This window comes from Nothobranchius furzeri, chromosome 1 (assembly GCF_043380555.1).
Source record: "Nothobranchius furzeri strain GRZ-AD chromosome 1, NfurGRZ-RIMD1, whole genome shotgun sequence".
NCBI lineage: Eukaryota > Metazoa > Chordata > Actinopteri > Cyprinodontiformes > Nothobranchiidae > Nothobranchius > Nothobranchius furzeri.
Window position 1 is genome coordinate 48,953,265 of NC_091741.1, and position 13,544 is coordinate 48,966,808.

The 13,544-nt window shown below is 45.1% G+C and overlaps 1 protein-coding gene across 2 annotated transcripts in view; it reads right to left on the reverse strand.

The window, feature by feature from the left end:
- The window catches only part of si:dkey-14d8.1 (uncharacterized), a 77,233-nt gene that overhangs the window by 62,405 nt on the left and 1,284 nt on the right, over positions 1–13,544 (reverse strand). For both annotated transcript variants that reach the window (XR_011519658.1, XM_070548993.1), the window contains exon 3: positions 13,183–13,503. Coding sequence is in view for 1 of the 2 variants with exons in the window: in XM_070548993.1 (XP_070405094.1) it covers positions 13,183–13,503 (321 nt within the window). In the remaining variant the exon portion in view is untranslated. The remainder of the gene's footprint in view (positions 1–13,182; positions 13,504–13,544) is intronic.

Below are 13,544 nucleotides of genomic sequence, written 5' to 3' on the forward strand. Positions count from 1 at the left end.
ATTTGGTATACTTGTAGTACTCAACAGTGCGCACAGAAAAGTCTCTTGCAACCATGGTCAATATCTTACAGGAAGTCGGCCATTTTGGGTTGAAATGGCGATTTTTAGCCATTTTGGCCATTTCTAGGGTCTATATTTGGTTGAACAGTTTGGTCATTTTTCGAACCATCGTCTCAAACATTGTGTGAGATCGAACAGAAGCGATGAACGATTCAAATGAGACAATAAAATTGACTTTTCGTAAATACTGAAGGGGCGGGGCCAGACCTCAAAGTTCGAGCACTCGCCAAAAAAATTCAAATTGCTATAATTTCATAAATGAAAGAATTAGAGTTAAAGTAACTTTCTATGGATAATTGTCATCGCCCCCCGAAGACAAATGAATGGTCGATTGATGATGTCACATAAGCCCCGCCCCCTCAGGACTTAAAAGGTCAAGTTTTACTGGGAAATTTTCCAAAATTCGCCCTTTCAAATAATCACCCCAAATTTGTAGCAGGTAACTGAAGACAAGTTGGGGTTGCTTGGCGTCACTTTATGGGAGTTTTCTGCAGAAGGCGGGGCTGTGGCGGCGCGGCGAAGTCAGGCGTACCGCTTAGGCCTTACGTTTGCCTCCCATTTCGTCATTTCTAAAGATATCGCCACAAAACTTCTTGGGAGTGATCCTAGTCCTGCCCCCCAAAAAATGTGATGTGAAAATCTGGTGGGCGTGGCCTATTTTCTGAAATAGCGCCCTCTAGGACCATTAAAACTGTCAGCCCCAAGCCATGCTTTGACTGAGGATTACGAAATTTGGTACACTAATGTGGTGTCTCAGGACCTACAAAAAAGTCTCTTGGAGCCAGGCACCAAGTCGCACAGGAAGTCGGCCATTTTGGTCCAAGTACTCGATTTAGTGGTTTTCGCACACGTTGTTTGGAAAGTATTGCACCATCGCCCTTTTCACCAATCACCTTCAAACTTCTGCTATAGACTCTTAAGACAAAGGGGAAAAAATTCAACCTACGGATTTTAAATAAGTATAAAGGTGTGGCCGTGGCTAAGCCTCAAACTTTGACCTGTCGCCACGCCACTCTTTTTTACACAGCTCCCTATTGGACTCCTTTTAACCAATGACCAGCAATCACTGGCAAATAGCAGCAGACAAGTTGAGGTCACTTGGTTTACAGTACTGGCAGGTTTCGAATAAAGGCGGGGCTTTGGGAGCATGGCGAAATTAACCATCACGCCATGGAAATACGTTTGTCTCTCATTTCTTCAATCATTGTGACATCACCACACAATTTCTGATGAGTGATCTTACTCTGACCCCTAATAGAATTGGACAGCTGAAGTTTTTGGGCGTGGCCTATTTTCTGAAATGGCGCCCCCTAGGACCATTAAAACTATCAGCCCCAAGCCATGCTTTGACTGAGGATCACGAAATTTGGCACACTAATGTAGTGTCTCAGGACCTACAAAAAAGTCTCTTGGAGCCAAGCGCAATTTCGCACAGGAGGTCAGCCATTTTGGTCCAAGTACTCGATTTAGTGGTATTCGCACACGTTGTTTGGAGAGTGTTGCACCATCGCCCTTTTCACCAATCACCTTCAAACTTCTGCTATATACTTTTAAGACAAAGGGGGAAAAATTCAACCGTCGGATTTTAAATAAGTATAAAGGTGTGGGCGTGGCTAAGCCTCAAACTTTGACCTGTCGCCACGCCACTCTTTTTTTCACAGCTCCCTATCGGACTCCTTTTAACCAATCACCAGCAATCACTGGAAAATAGCAGCAGACAAGTTGAGGTCACTTGGTCTATAGTACTGGCAGGTTTCGAATAAAGACGGGGCTTTGGGAGCATGGCGAAATTCGCCATCACGCCATGGAAATACGTTTGTCTCAAATTTTTTCAGTCATTGTGACATCCCCACACAATTTCTGATGAGTGATCCTACTCTTACCCCTAATAGAACTGGACAGCTAAAGTTTGTGGGCGTGGCCTATTTTCTGAAATGGCGCCCCCTAGGACCATTAAAACTGTCAGCCCCAAGCCATGCTTTGACTGAGGATCACGAAATTTGGCACACTAATGTGGTGTCTCAGGACCTACAAAAAAGTCTCTTGGAGCCAAGCGCAATGTCGCACAGGAGGTCGGCCATTTTGGTCCAAGTACTCGATTTAGTGGTTTTCGCACACGTTATTAGGAGAATGATGTCTCGTCGTCCTTTCCACTGATCACCTTCAAACTCCTGCTATATACTCTTAAGACATAGAGGAAAAAATTCAACCGTCGGATTTTAAATAAGTATAAAGGTGTGGGCGTGGCTAAGCCTCAAACTTTGACCAGTCACCATTACGTTACTTGACTTAATAACTCTCATGTGCATGATCAGATCAATTTCAAATTTTGTCTGTGTGATCACTGACCACATCTGAAGACAGTGACAATGTGGACAGCTGACATCACCTAAACCCCGCCCCCTGACTACAGGAAGTTTACTGTTTTATGATGAAATGCCCATATTTGTCCCCTCTAATTTAGTCAACATGACACTAAGGTCATGCACTGTCTTCATGATGTTGTAATGACTATTCAGATCTGATAGCTTTTCAGAAAGGGAGGAGATTTGATGCCATGGCGATTTCTGGCGTGACGCTGTGACCTTATGTTTGACTGTAACTTCCACAAACAGCCTCCAATTTGCCCGAGACTGAACATCACATCACCAGTGTGGTAAAGATAGAGTATCTCCTAGTAGTGAGATGTGTAATGGTGGGCTCAGAGGGGATGCTGAGTCAGGGTGAGGTGTGGACGAGGAGGCCGTTCACGGTTTCTGTTGTCGGGGTGGTTGACTTTCTGTTCCGCCAGACGTGCCCTGGTGCCCCCGGCTGCCGGCCAGGACGGAGAAGCGCGGAGCTGGGTTTGGAGAGCGTTGGGGATGGAGCGGAGGGGGTGCGGAAGGAGGGCGAGCAGCTTCGCTGCGAGGGCCGAACGACGCTGCTTGCAGCTTTAATTTTATTTATTATTCCGGTGCCGCTTTGAATGGCTTTTTGGGGACCTTAACATACCCCAAAACTCACAATATTTTGCATACTTGTCAGGCCTGGTGAAAAATTTGATATTTTAAAGGTCCCAAAAAAATCGCAAAGAAATTGGCTGAACAGCGCCCCCTAGAAAATGAAAAAAAACCCTCTCCATAAAGCTTAGTTTATCGTACCGTTATGAAATTTGGTACACTTATAGTACTCAATAGTCCGCACAGAAAAGTCTCTTGCAAGCATGGTCAATATCAAACAGGAAGTCGGCCATTTTGGGTTGAAATGGCGATTTTTTGCCGTTTTGGCCGTTTTTAGGGTCCGTTTCTGATTGGATTGCTCGATCATTTTTTGCACGATCATCTCAAAAATTCTGTAAAATTGCTCAGAAGAGATGGGCGAACAAAATGAGACAATAAAATTGACTTTTCATAAATACTGAAGGGGCGGGGCCAGGCCTCGAAGTTTGACTACTCGCCAAAAATTTTTAAATTGCTATAACTTCATAACTGAATGGAATAGAGTTACCAAACTTTCTGTGGTCATTCGTCATCACCTCACAAAGTAAATTGAATGGTCGCATGATGACATCACACAAGCCCCGCCCCCTCAGGACCAAAAAGGTTAAGTTTTACTGTGAAAGGTCCCAAATTGCCCCATTTCACTAAATCACCACAAATTTGTAGCTGGTAACTCAAGACAAGTGGGGGTTGCTTGGTGTCACATTATGTGAGTTTTCGGCAGAGGGCGGGGCTGTGGCGGCGCGGCGAAGTCAGGCGTACCGCCGTGGCCTTACGTTTGCCTCCCATTTCGTCATTTCTAAAGATATCATCACGAAACTTCTTGTGAGTGATCCTAGTCTGGCCCCCCAAAAGATCTGATGTGAACATCCGGTGGGCGTGGCCTATTTTCTGAAATAGCGCCCCCTAGGACCATTAAAACTGTCAGCCCCAAGTAATGCTTTGACTGAGGATTACGAAATTTGGTACACTAATGTGGTGTCTCAGGACCTACAAAAAAGTCTCTTGGACCCAAGTGCAAAGTCGCACAGGAAGTCGGCCATTTTGGTCCAAGTACGCGATTTACTGGTTTTCGCACACCTTGTTTGGAGAGTGATGCTCCGTCGCCCTTTTCACCAATCTCCTTGAAACGTCTGCTATATACTCTTAAGACAAAGAGGAAAAAATTCAACCGTCGGATTTTTCAAAAGTTTAATGGTGTGGGCGTGGCTAAGCCTCAAACTTTGACCTGTCGCCACGCCACTCATTTTTTCACAGCTCCCTACTGGACTCCTTTTACCCAATCAGCAGGAATCTCTGGCAAACAGCAGTAGACAACTTGAGGTCACTTGGTATCCAGTACTGGCAGGTTTCAAAAAAAGGCGGGGCTTCAGGAGCATGGCGAAAATCGCCATCACGCCATGGAAGTATGTTTGCCTCTCATTTCTTCAGTTATCGTGATATTGCTATGAAACTTCTGGTGCGTGATCCTAGTCTGACCCCCAAGCGACATAGATATCTGAATTTAGTGGGCGTGGCCTATTTTCTTAAATAGCGCCCCCTAGGACCATTTAAACTAATAGCCCCAAGCTATGCTTTGACTGAGGATTACGAAATTTGGTACACTAATGTGGTGTCTCAGGACCTACAAAAAAGTCTCTTGGAGCCAAGCGCAAAGTCGCACAGGAAGTCGGCCATTTTGGTCCAAGTGCGCGATTTAGTGGTTTTCGCACACGTTGTTTGGAGAGTGATGCTCCGTCGCCCTTTTCACCAATCTCCTTCAAACTTCTGCTATATACTCTTAAGACATAGGGGAAAAAATTCAACCGTCGGATTTTTCAAAAGTTGAAAGATGTGGGCGTGGCTAAGCCTCAAACTTTGACCTGTCGCCACGCCACTCTTTTTTTCACAGCTCCCTACTGGACTCCTTTTACCCAAACACCAGGATTCTGTGGCAAACAGCAGTAGACAAGTTGAGGTTACTTTGTCTCCAGTACTGGCAGGTTTTGAAAAAAGGCGGGGCTTTGGGAGCATGGCGAAAATCGCCATCACGCCATGGAAATACGTTTGCCTCTCATTTCTTAAGTTATCGAGATATCACCTCGAAATTTGTTGTGAGTGATCCTAGTCTGACCCCCAATAGAAATGGACAGCTAAAATTTGTGGGCGTGGCCATTTTTCTGAAATAGCGCCCCCTAGGACCATTAAAACTGTCAGCCCCTAGCCATTCTTTGACTGAGGATTACGAAATTTGGTACACTAATGAGGTGTCTCCGGACCTACAAAAAAGTCTCTTGGAGCCAAGTGCAAAGTCGCACAGGAAGTCGGCCATTTTGGTCCAAGTACGCGATTTAGTTGTTTTGGCACACGTTGTTTGGAGAGTGATGCTCCGTTGCCCTTTTCACCAATCGCCTTCAAACTTCTGCTATTTACTCTTAAGACATAGGAGAAAAAATTCAACCGTCGGATTTTTCAAAAGTTGAAAGGTGTGGGCGTGGCTAAGTCTCAAACTTTGACCTTTCGCCATTACTTTACTTGACTTAATAACTCCCATGTGCATGATCAGATCTTTTTCGAACTTTGTCTGTGTGATCATTGACCATATCTTTAAACAATGACAATGTGGACAGCTGACATCACCTAAGCCCCGCCCCCTGAATACAGGAAGTCTATTGTTTTATGCTGAAATGCCCATATTTGTCCCCTCTAATTTAGTCAACATGACACTAAGGTCATGCACGGTCTTCATGATGCTGTAATGACCATTCAGATCTGATAGCTTTCCAGATAGGGAGGGGCTTTGATGCCATGGCGAATTCTGGCGTAACGCCGTAACCTTACAATTCAATTTAATGGTGAGCTCAGAGGGGATGCTGAGTCAGGGTGAGGTGCGGACGAGGAGGCCATTTGCGGTTTCTGGTGTCGGGGTGGTTGACGTTTCTGTTCTGCCAGACGTGCCCTGGTGCCCCGGGCTGCCGGCCAGGCCGGAGCGGCGCGGAGCTGCGAGGGCCGAACGACGCTGCTTGCAGCTTTAATTAGGCCCGAGCAGCGAAAGCGCTGCGAAGGCCTCTTGTTTTTGCTCCGATTATTATTCTTTCTTTTTTTGTTATTCCGTGCCCCCTTTGAATGGCTTTTTGGGGACCTTAACATACCCCAAAACTCACAATATTTTGCAAACTTGTCAGGCCTGGTGAAAAATTTGATATTTTAAAGGTCCCAAAAAAATCGCAAAGAAAATGGCTGAACAGCGCCCCCTACAATGTGAAAAAAAACCCTCTCCATAAAGCTTAGTTTATCGTACAGTTATGAAATTTGGTACACTTGTAGTACTCAACAGTCCACACAGAAAAGTCTCTTGCAAGCATGGTCAATATCAAACAGGAAGTCGGCCATTTTGGGTTGAAATGGCGATTTTTAGCCGTTTTTGCAGTTTTTAGGGTCCGTTTCTGATTGGATTGCTCGATCATTTTTCGCACGATCGTCTCAAAAATTGTGTAAAAATGCTCAGAAGGGATGGGCAAACAAAATGAGATGAGGATTCTGAGTTTTCGTATATGTTGAAGGGGCGGGGCCAGGCCTTGAAGTTTGACTACTCGCCAATTTTTTTTTAATTGCTATAACTTCATAACTGAATAGAATAAAGTTACCAAACTTTCTGTGGTCATTCATCATCCACCCACAAAGTAATATGAATGGTTGGATGATGACATCACACAAGCCCCGCCCGCTCAGGACCAAAAAGGTCAAGTTTTACTGTGAAAGGTCCCAAATATCCCCATTTCACTTAATCACCACACATTTGTAGCTGGTAACTCAAGACAAGTTGGGGTTGCTTGGCGTCACTTTATGGGAGTTTTCGGCAGAGGGCGGGGCTGTGGCGGCGCGGCGAAGTCAGACGTACCGCCGTGGCCTTACGTTTGCCTCCCATTTCGTCAATTCTAAAGATATCGTCACAAAACTTTTTGTGAGTAATCCTAGTCTGGCCCCTCAAACAATCTGATGTCAACATCCGGTGGGCGTGGCCTATTTTCTGAAATAGCGCCCCCTAGGACCATTAAAACTGTCAGCCCCAAGCCATGCTTTGACTGAGGATTACGAAATTTGGTACACTAATGTGGTGTCTCAGGACCTACAAAAAAGTCTCTTGGAGCCTAGTGCAAAGTCGCACAGGAAGTCGGCCATTTTGGTCCAAGTACGCGATTTAGTGGTTTTCGCACACGTTGTTTGGAGAGTGATGCTCCGTCGCCCTTTTCACCATTCTCCTTCAAACTTCTGCTATGTACTCGTAAGACATAGGGAAAAAAATTCAACCGTCGGATTTTTCAAAAGTTGAAAGGTGTGGGCGTGGCTAAGCCTCAAACTTTGACCTGCCGCCACGCCACTCTTTTTTTCACAGCTCCCTACTGGACTCCTTTTACCCAATCACCAGGATTCTGTGGGAAACAGCAGTAGACAACTTGAGGTTACTTGGTCTCCAGTACTGGCAGGTTTTGAAAAAAGGCGGGGCTTTGGGAGCATGGCGAAAATCGCCATCACGCCATGGAAATACGTTTGCCTCTCATTTCTTCAGTTATCGTGATATCGCTCCGACACTTCTGGTGAGTGATCCTAGTCTGACCCCCAAGAGAAATAGACAGCTGAAGTTTGTGGGCGTGGCCTATTCTCTTAAATAGCGCCCCCTAGGACCATTTAAACTAATAGCCCCAAGCCAAGCTTTGACTGAGGATTGCGAAATTTGGTACACTAATGTGGTGTCTCAGGACCTACAAAAAAGTCTCTTGGAGCCAAGTGCAAAGTCGCACAGGAAGTCGGCCATTTTGGTCCAAGTACGCGATTTAGTGGTTTTCGCACACGTTGTTTGGAGAGTGATGCTCCGTCGCCCTTTTCACCAATCTCCTTCAAACTTCTGCTATATACTCTTAATACATAGGGGAAAAAATTCAACCGTCGGATTTTTCAAAAGTTGAAAGGTGTGGGCGTGGCTAAGCCTCAAAATTTGACCTGTCGCCACGCCACTCTTTTTTTCACAGCTCCCTACTGGACTCCTTTTACCCAATCACCAGGATTCTGTGGGAAACAGCAGTAGACAACTTGAGGTTACTTAGTCTCCAGTACTGGCAGGTTTTGAAAAAAGGCGGGGCTTTGGCAGCATGGCGAAAATCGCCATTCACGCCATGGAAATACGTTTGCCTCTCATTTCTTCAGTTATCGTGATATCGCTACGAAACTTCTGGTGAGTGATCCTAGTCTGACCCCCAAGAGAAATAGACAGCTGAAGTTTGTGGGCGTGGCCTATTCTCTTAAATAGCGCCCCCTAGGACCATTTAAACTAATAGCCCCAAGCCATGCTTTGACTGAGGATTACGAAATTTGGTACACTAATGTGGTGTCTCAGGACCTACAAAAAAGTCTCTTGGAGCCAAGGACAAAGTCGCACAGGAAGTCGGCCATTTTGGTCCAAGTACGCGATTTAGTGGTTTTCGCACACGTTGTTTGGAGAGTGATGCTCCGTCGCCCTTTTCACCAATCACTTTCAAACTTCTGCTGTATACTCTTACGACGTAGGGGAAAAAATTCAACCGTCGGATTTTTCAAAAGTTGAAAGGTGTGGGCGTGGCTAAGCCTCAAACTTTGACCTTTCGCCATTACTTTACTTGACTTAATAACTCCCATGTGCATGATCAGATCTTTTTCAAACTTTGTCTGTGTGATCATTGACCATATCTGTAAAAAATGACAATGTGGACAGCTGACATCACCTAAGCCCCGCCCCCTGACTACAGGAAGTCTATTTTTATGCTGAAATACCCATATTTGTCCCCTCTAATTTAGTGAACATGACACTAAGGTCATACACTGTCTTCATGATGTTGTAATGACCATTCAGATCTGATAGCTTTCCAGAAAGGGAGGGGCTTTTATGCCATGGCGAATTCTGGCGTAACGCCGTAACCTTACAATTCAATTTAATGGTGAGCTCAGAGGGGATGCTGAGTCAGGGTGAGGTGCGGACTAGGAGGCCATTTGCGGATTCTGGCGTCGGGGTGGTTGACGATTCTGTTCTGCCAGACGTGCCCTGGTGCCCCGGGCTGCTGGCCAGGCCGGAGCGGCGCAGAGCTGCGAGGGCCGAACGACGCTGCTTGCAGCTTTAATTTTATTTATTATTCCGGTGCCGCTTTGAATGGCTTTTTGGGGACCTTAACATACCCCAAAACTCACAATATTTTGCATACTTGTCAGGCCTGGTGAAAAATTTGATATTTTAAAGGTCCCAAAAAAATCGCAAAGAAATTGGCTGAACAGCGCCCCCTAGAAAATGAAAAAAAACCCTCTCCATAAAGCTTAGTTTATCGTACCGTTATGAAATTTGGTACACTTATAGTACTCAATAGTCCGCACAGAAAAGTCTCTTGCAAGCATGGTGAATATCAAACAGGAAGTCGGCCATTTTGGGTTGAAATGGCGATTTTTTGCCGTTTTGGCCGTTTTTAGGGTCCGTTTCTGATTGGATTGCTCGATCATTTTTTGCACGATCATCTCAAAAATTCTGTAAAATTGCTCAGAAGAGATGGGCGAACAAAATGAGACAATAAAATTGACTTTTCGTAAATACTGAAGGGGCGGGGCCAGGCCTCGAAGTTTGACTACTCGCCAAAAATTTTTAAATTGCTATAACTTCATAACTGAATGGAATAGAGTTACCAAACTTTCTGTGGTCATTCGTCATCACCTCACAAAGTAAATTGAATGGTCGCATGATGACATCACACAAGCCCCGCCCCCTCAGGACCAAAAAGGTTAAGTTTTACTGTGAAAGGTCCCAAATTGCCCCATTTCACTAAATCACCACAAATTTGTAGCTGGTAACTCAAGACAAGTGGGGGTTGCTTGGTGTCACATTATGTGAGTTTTCGGCAGAGGGCGGGGCTGTGGCGGCGCGGCGAAGTCAGGCGTACCGCCGTGGCCTTACGTTTGCCTCCCATTTCGTCATTTCTAAAGATATCATCACGAAACTTCTTGTGAGTGATCCTAGTCTGGCCCCCCAAAAGATCTGATGTGAACATCCGGTGGGCGTGGCCTATTTTCTGAAATAGCGCCCCCTAGGACCATTAAAACTGTCAGCCCCAAGCCATGCTTTGACTGAAGATTACGAAATTTGGTACACTAATGTGGTGTCTCAGGACCTACAAAAAAGTCTCTTGGACCCAAGTGCAAAGTCGCACAGGAAGTCGGCCATTTTGGTCCAAGTACGCGATTTACTGGTTTTCGCACACCTTGTTTGGAGAGTGATGCTCCGTCGCCCTTTTCACCAATCTCCTTGAAACGTCTGCTATATACTCTTAAGACAAAGAGGAAAAAATTCAACCGTCGGATTTTTCAAAAGTTTAACGGTGTGGGCGTGGCTAAGCCTCAAACTTTGACCTGTCGCCACGCCACTCATTTTTTCACAGCTCCCTACTGGACTCCTTTTACCCAATCAGCAGGAATCTCTGGCAAACAGCAGTAGACAACTTGAGGTCACTTGGTATCCAGTACTGGCAGGTTTCAAAAAAAGGCGGGGCTTCAGGAGCATGGCGAAAATCGCCATCACGCCGTGGAAGTATGTTTGCCTCTCATTTCTTCAGTTATCGTGATATTGCTACGAAACTTCTGGTGCGTGATCCTAGTCTGACCCCCAAGCGACATAGATATCTGAATTTAGTGGGCGTGGCCTATTTTCTTAAATAGCGCCCCCTAGGACCATTTAAACTAATAGCCCCAAGCTATGCTTTGACTGAGGATTACGAAATTTGGTACACTAATGTGGTGTCTCAGGACCTACAAAAAAGTCTCTTGGAGCCAAGCGCAAAGTCGCACAGGAAGTCGGCCATTTTGGTCCAAGTGCGCGATTTAGTGGTTTTCGCACACGTTGTTTGGAGAGTGATGCTCCGTCGCCCTTTTCACCAATCTCCTTCAAACTTCTGCTATATACTCTTAAGACATAGGGGAAAAAATTCAACCGTCGGATTTTTCAAAAGTTGAAAGATGTGGGCGTGGCTAAGCCTCAAACTTTGACCTGTCGCCACGCCACTCTTTTTTTCACAGCTCCCTACTGGACTCCTTTTACCCAAACACCAGGATTCTGTGGCAAACAGCAGTAGACAAGTTGAGGTTACTTTGTCTTCAGTACTGGAAGGTTTTGAAAAAAGGCGGGGCTTTGGGAGCATGGCGAAAATCGCCATCACGCCATGGAAATACGTTTGCCTCTCATTTCTTAAGTTATCGAGATATCACCTCGAAATTTGTTGTGAGTGATCCTAGTCTGACCCCCAATAGAAATGGACAGCTAAAATTTGTGGGCGTGGCCATTTTTCTGAAATAGCGCCCCCTAGGACCATTAAAACTGTCAGCCCCTAGCCATTCTTTGACTGAGGATTACGAAATTTGGTACACTAATGAGGTGTCTCCGGACCTACAAAAAAGTCTCTTGGAGCCAAGTGCAAAGTCGCACAGGAAGTCGGGCATTTTGGTCCAAGTACGCGATTTAGTTGTTTTGGCACACGTTGTTTGGAGAGTGATGCTCCGTTGCCCTTTTCACCAATCGCCTTCAAACTTCTGCTATTTACTCTTAAGACATAGGAGAAAAAATTCAACCGTCGGATTTTTCAAAAGTTGAAAGGTGTGGGCGTGGCTAAGTCTCAAACTTTGACCTTTCGCCATTACTTTACTTGACTTAATAACTCCCATGTGCATGATCAGATCTTTTTCGAACTTTGTCTGTGTGATCATTGACCATATCTTTAAACAATGACAATGTGGACAGCTGACATCACCTAAGCCCCGCCCCCTGAATACAGGAAGTCTATTGTTTTATGCTGAAATGCCCATATTTGTCCCCTCTAATTTAGTCAACATGACACTAAGGTCATGCACGGTCTTCATGATGCTGTAATGACCATTCAGATCTGATAGCTTTCCAGATAGGGAGGGGCTTTGATGCCATGGCGAATTCTGGCGTAACGCCGTAACCTTACAATTCAATTTAATGGTGAGCTCAGAGGGGATGCTGAGTCAGGGTGAGGTGCGGACGAGGAGGCCATTTGCGGTTTCTGGTGTCGGGGTGGTTGACGTTTCTGTTCTGCCAGACGTGCCCTGGTGCCCCGGGCTGCCGGCCAGGCCGGAGCGGCGCGGAGCTGCGAGGGCCGAACGACGCTGCTTGCAGCTTTAATTCTCTAATTGTTTTTCTCCCCAGCAGAGGCTACAATGATGTTCTGCTGAGCTGTGGGGGCCTCATGGAGGGGGCCATCGTCTAGCACACTGCTGCTAACCATTTAATTATTCTCCCTCTCCTGATAATAACATTTTACTTTCTTTGACATTGAATGTGCTACTACTAGTTTACCCGTTTAATTATAGATTCACAAGGATAAATACAATAAAGTTGATCTCTCACCAAATAGAATATTTACTAAGAAATCACAATGTAACCATTGAAACATTACTCGGTATATATGTTGTGTGTGTGGATGTGTGTGTGTCTGTTCTGTCTTTTCAATCCCCAGTGAGTCATGGGAGATGGATGCTTATACTGAGCCAGCATCCTCTGGAGGTTTCTTCCGTGTCCGGTGACAAATCGTACAGGGTAAGGACTAATTTCTTCTAATAAGTTTATTTTACAACAGTGTGTACCATTTACACAGTCCCAGCTTCGCCTAGCCGAGTGGACTTATTTAGTGCAACAGTGCCCTCTAGTGGCTGGTAGATGACAACGTAAACCCAGCATCGTGCCAGACAGAGTAAAAATTTTATAATTTTTTTTAAATATAGCTTTTAAAGGAGAAACTGTACATTCATTCTGCAAACCTCTAATTGCCCCGTGGAGGTATTTTTTTTAAATATCGCTTTTTATTAAAATGTTCTATATTCCACCTTTAAAAGGGAGTTTTCTTCTCCACTGTCGCCAAATGCGTACGAGGATTACTGTAAAGACACTGACACTAGTCAGTGACTTGATGGAATTTACTGGGTTCCTTATATTGGAAACTATTTGGCTTAATGAACTGACCTGTATTGGAATGTTTACAGTGTGAAGTGCCTTGAGACGACTCTTGTCGTCATTTGGCGCTATATAAATTGAACTGAATTGAAAGATTCATCTGAACGTTTTGTCATCAGACAGTCTCACCTTCAGGTGCATTCACGTCTTTGGAAGTTTCTCCATCAGAACCAAGAACACCATCCATGATCACAAACCAGTCGCTTTGATCATTCCCATCTGGTTCTACCTGCAGGATTTTTTTGTGCTCTTCTATCAGCTTGTTCACTTTAACCCTACACTGCTGTGGCGTCTTATTAAAGCCAACCAAAGCTAGTTCGTTGCTGAGATTTGTGAAGACCTCAGAGTTTTGCCCTGAGGTGAGAAGCTGCTCTTGGATGCTTGGTTGTGCCCAGAGAGTGACGAGAACTTGGACTTCATCAGGCAGCCACTCTGCTTCATGTGTCAAATCTTTAAAAAGAAACAATTAAAAAAATGTAGTTAAACTATAA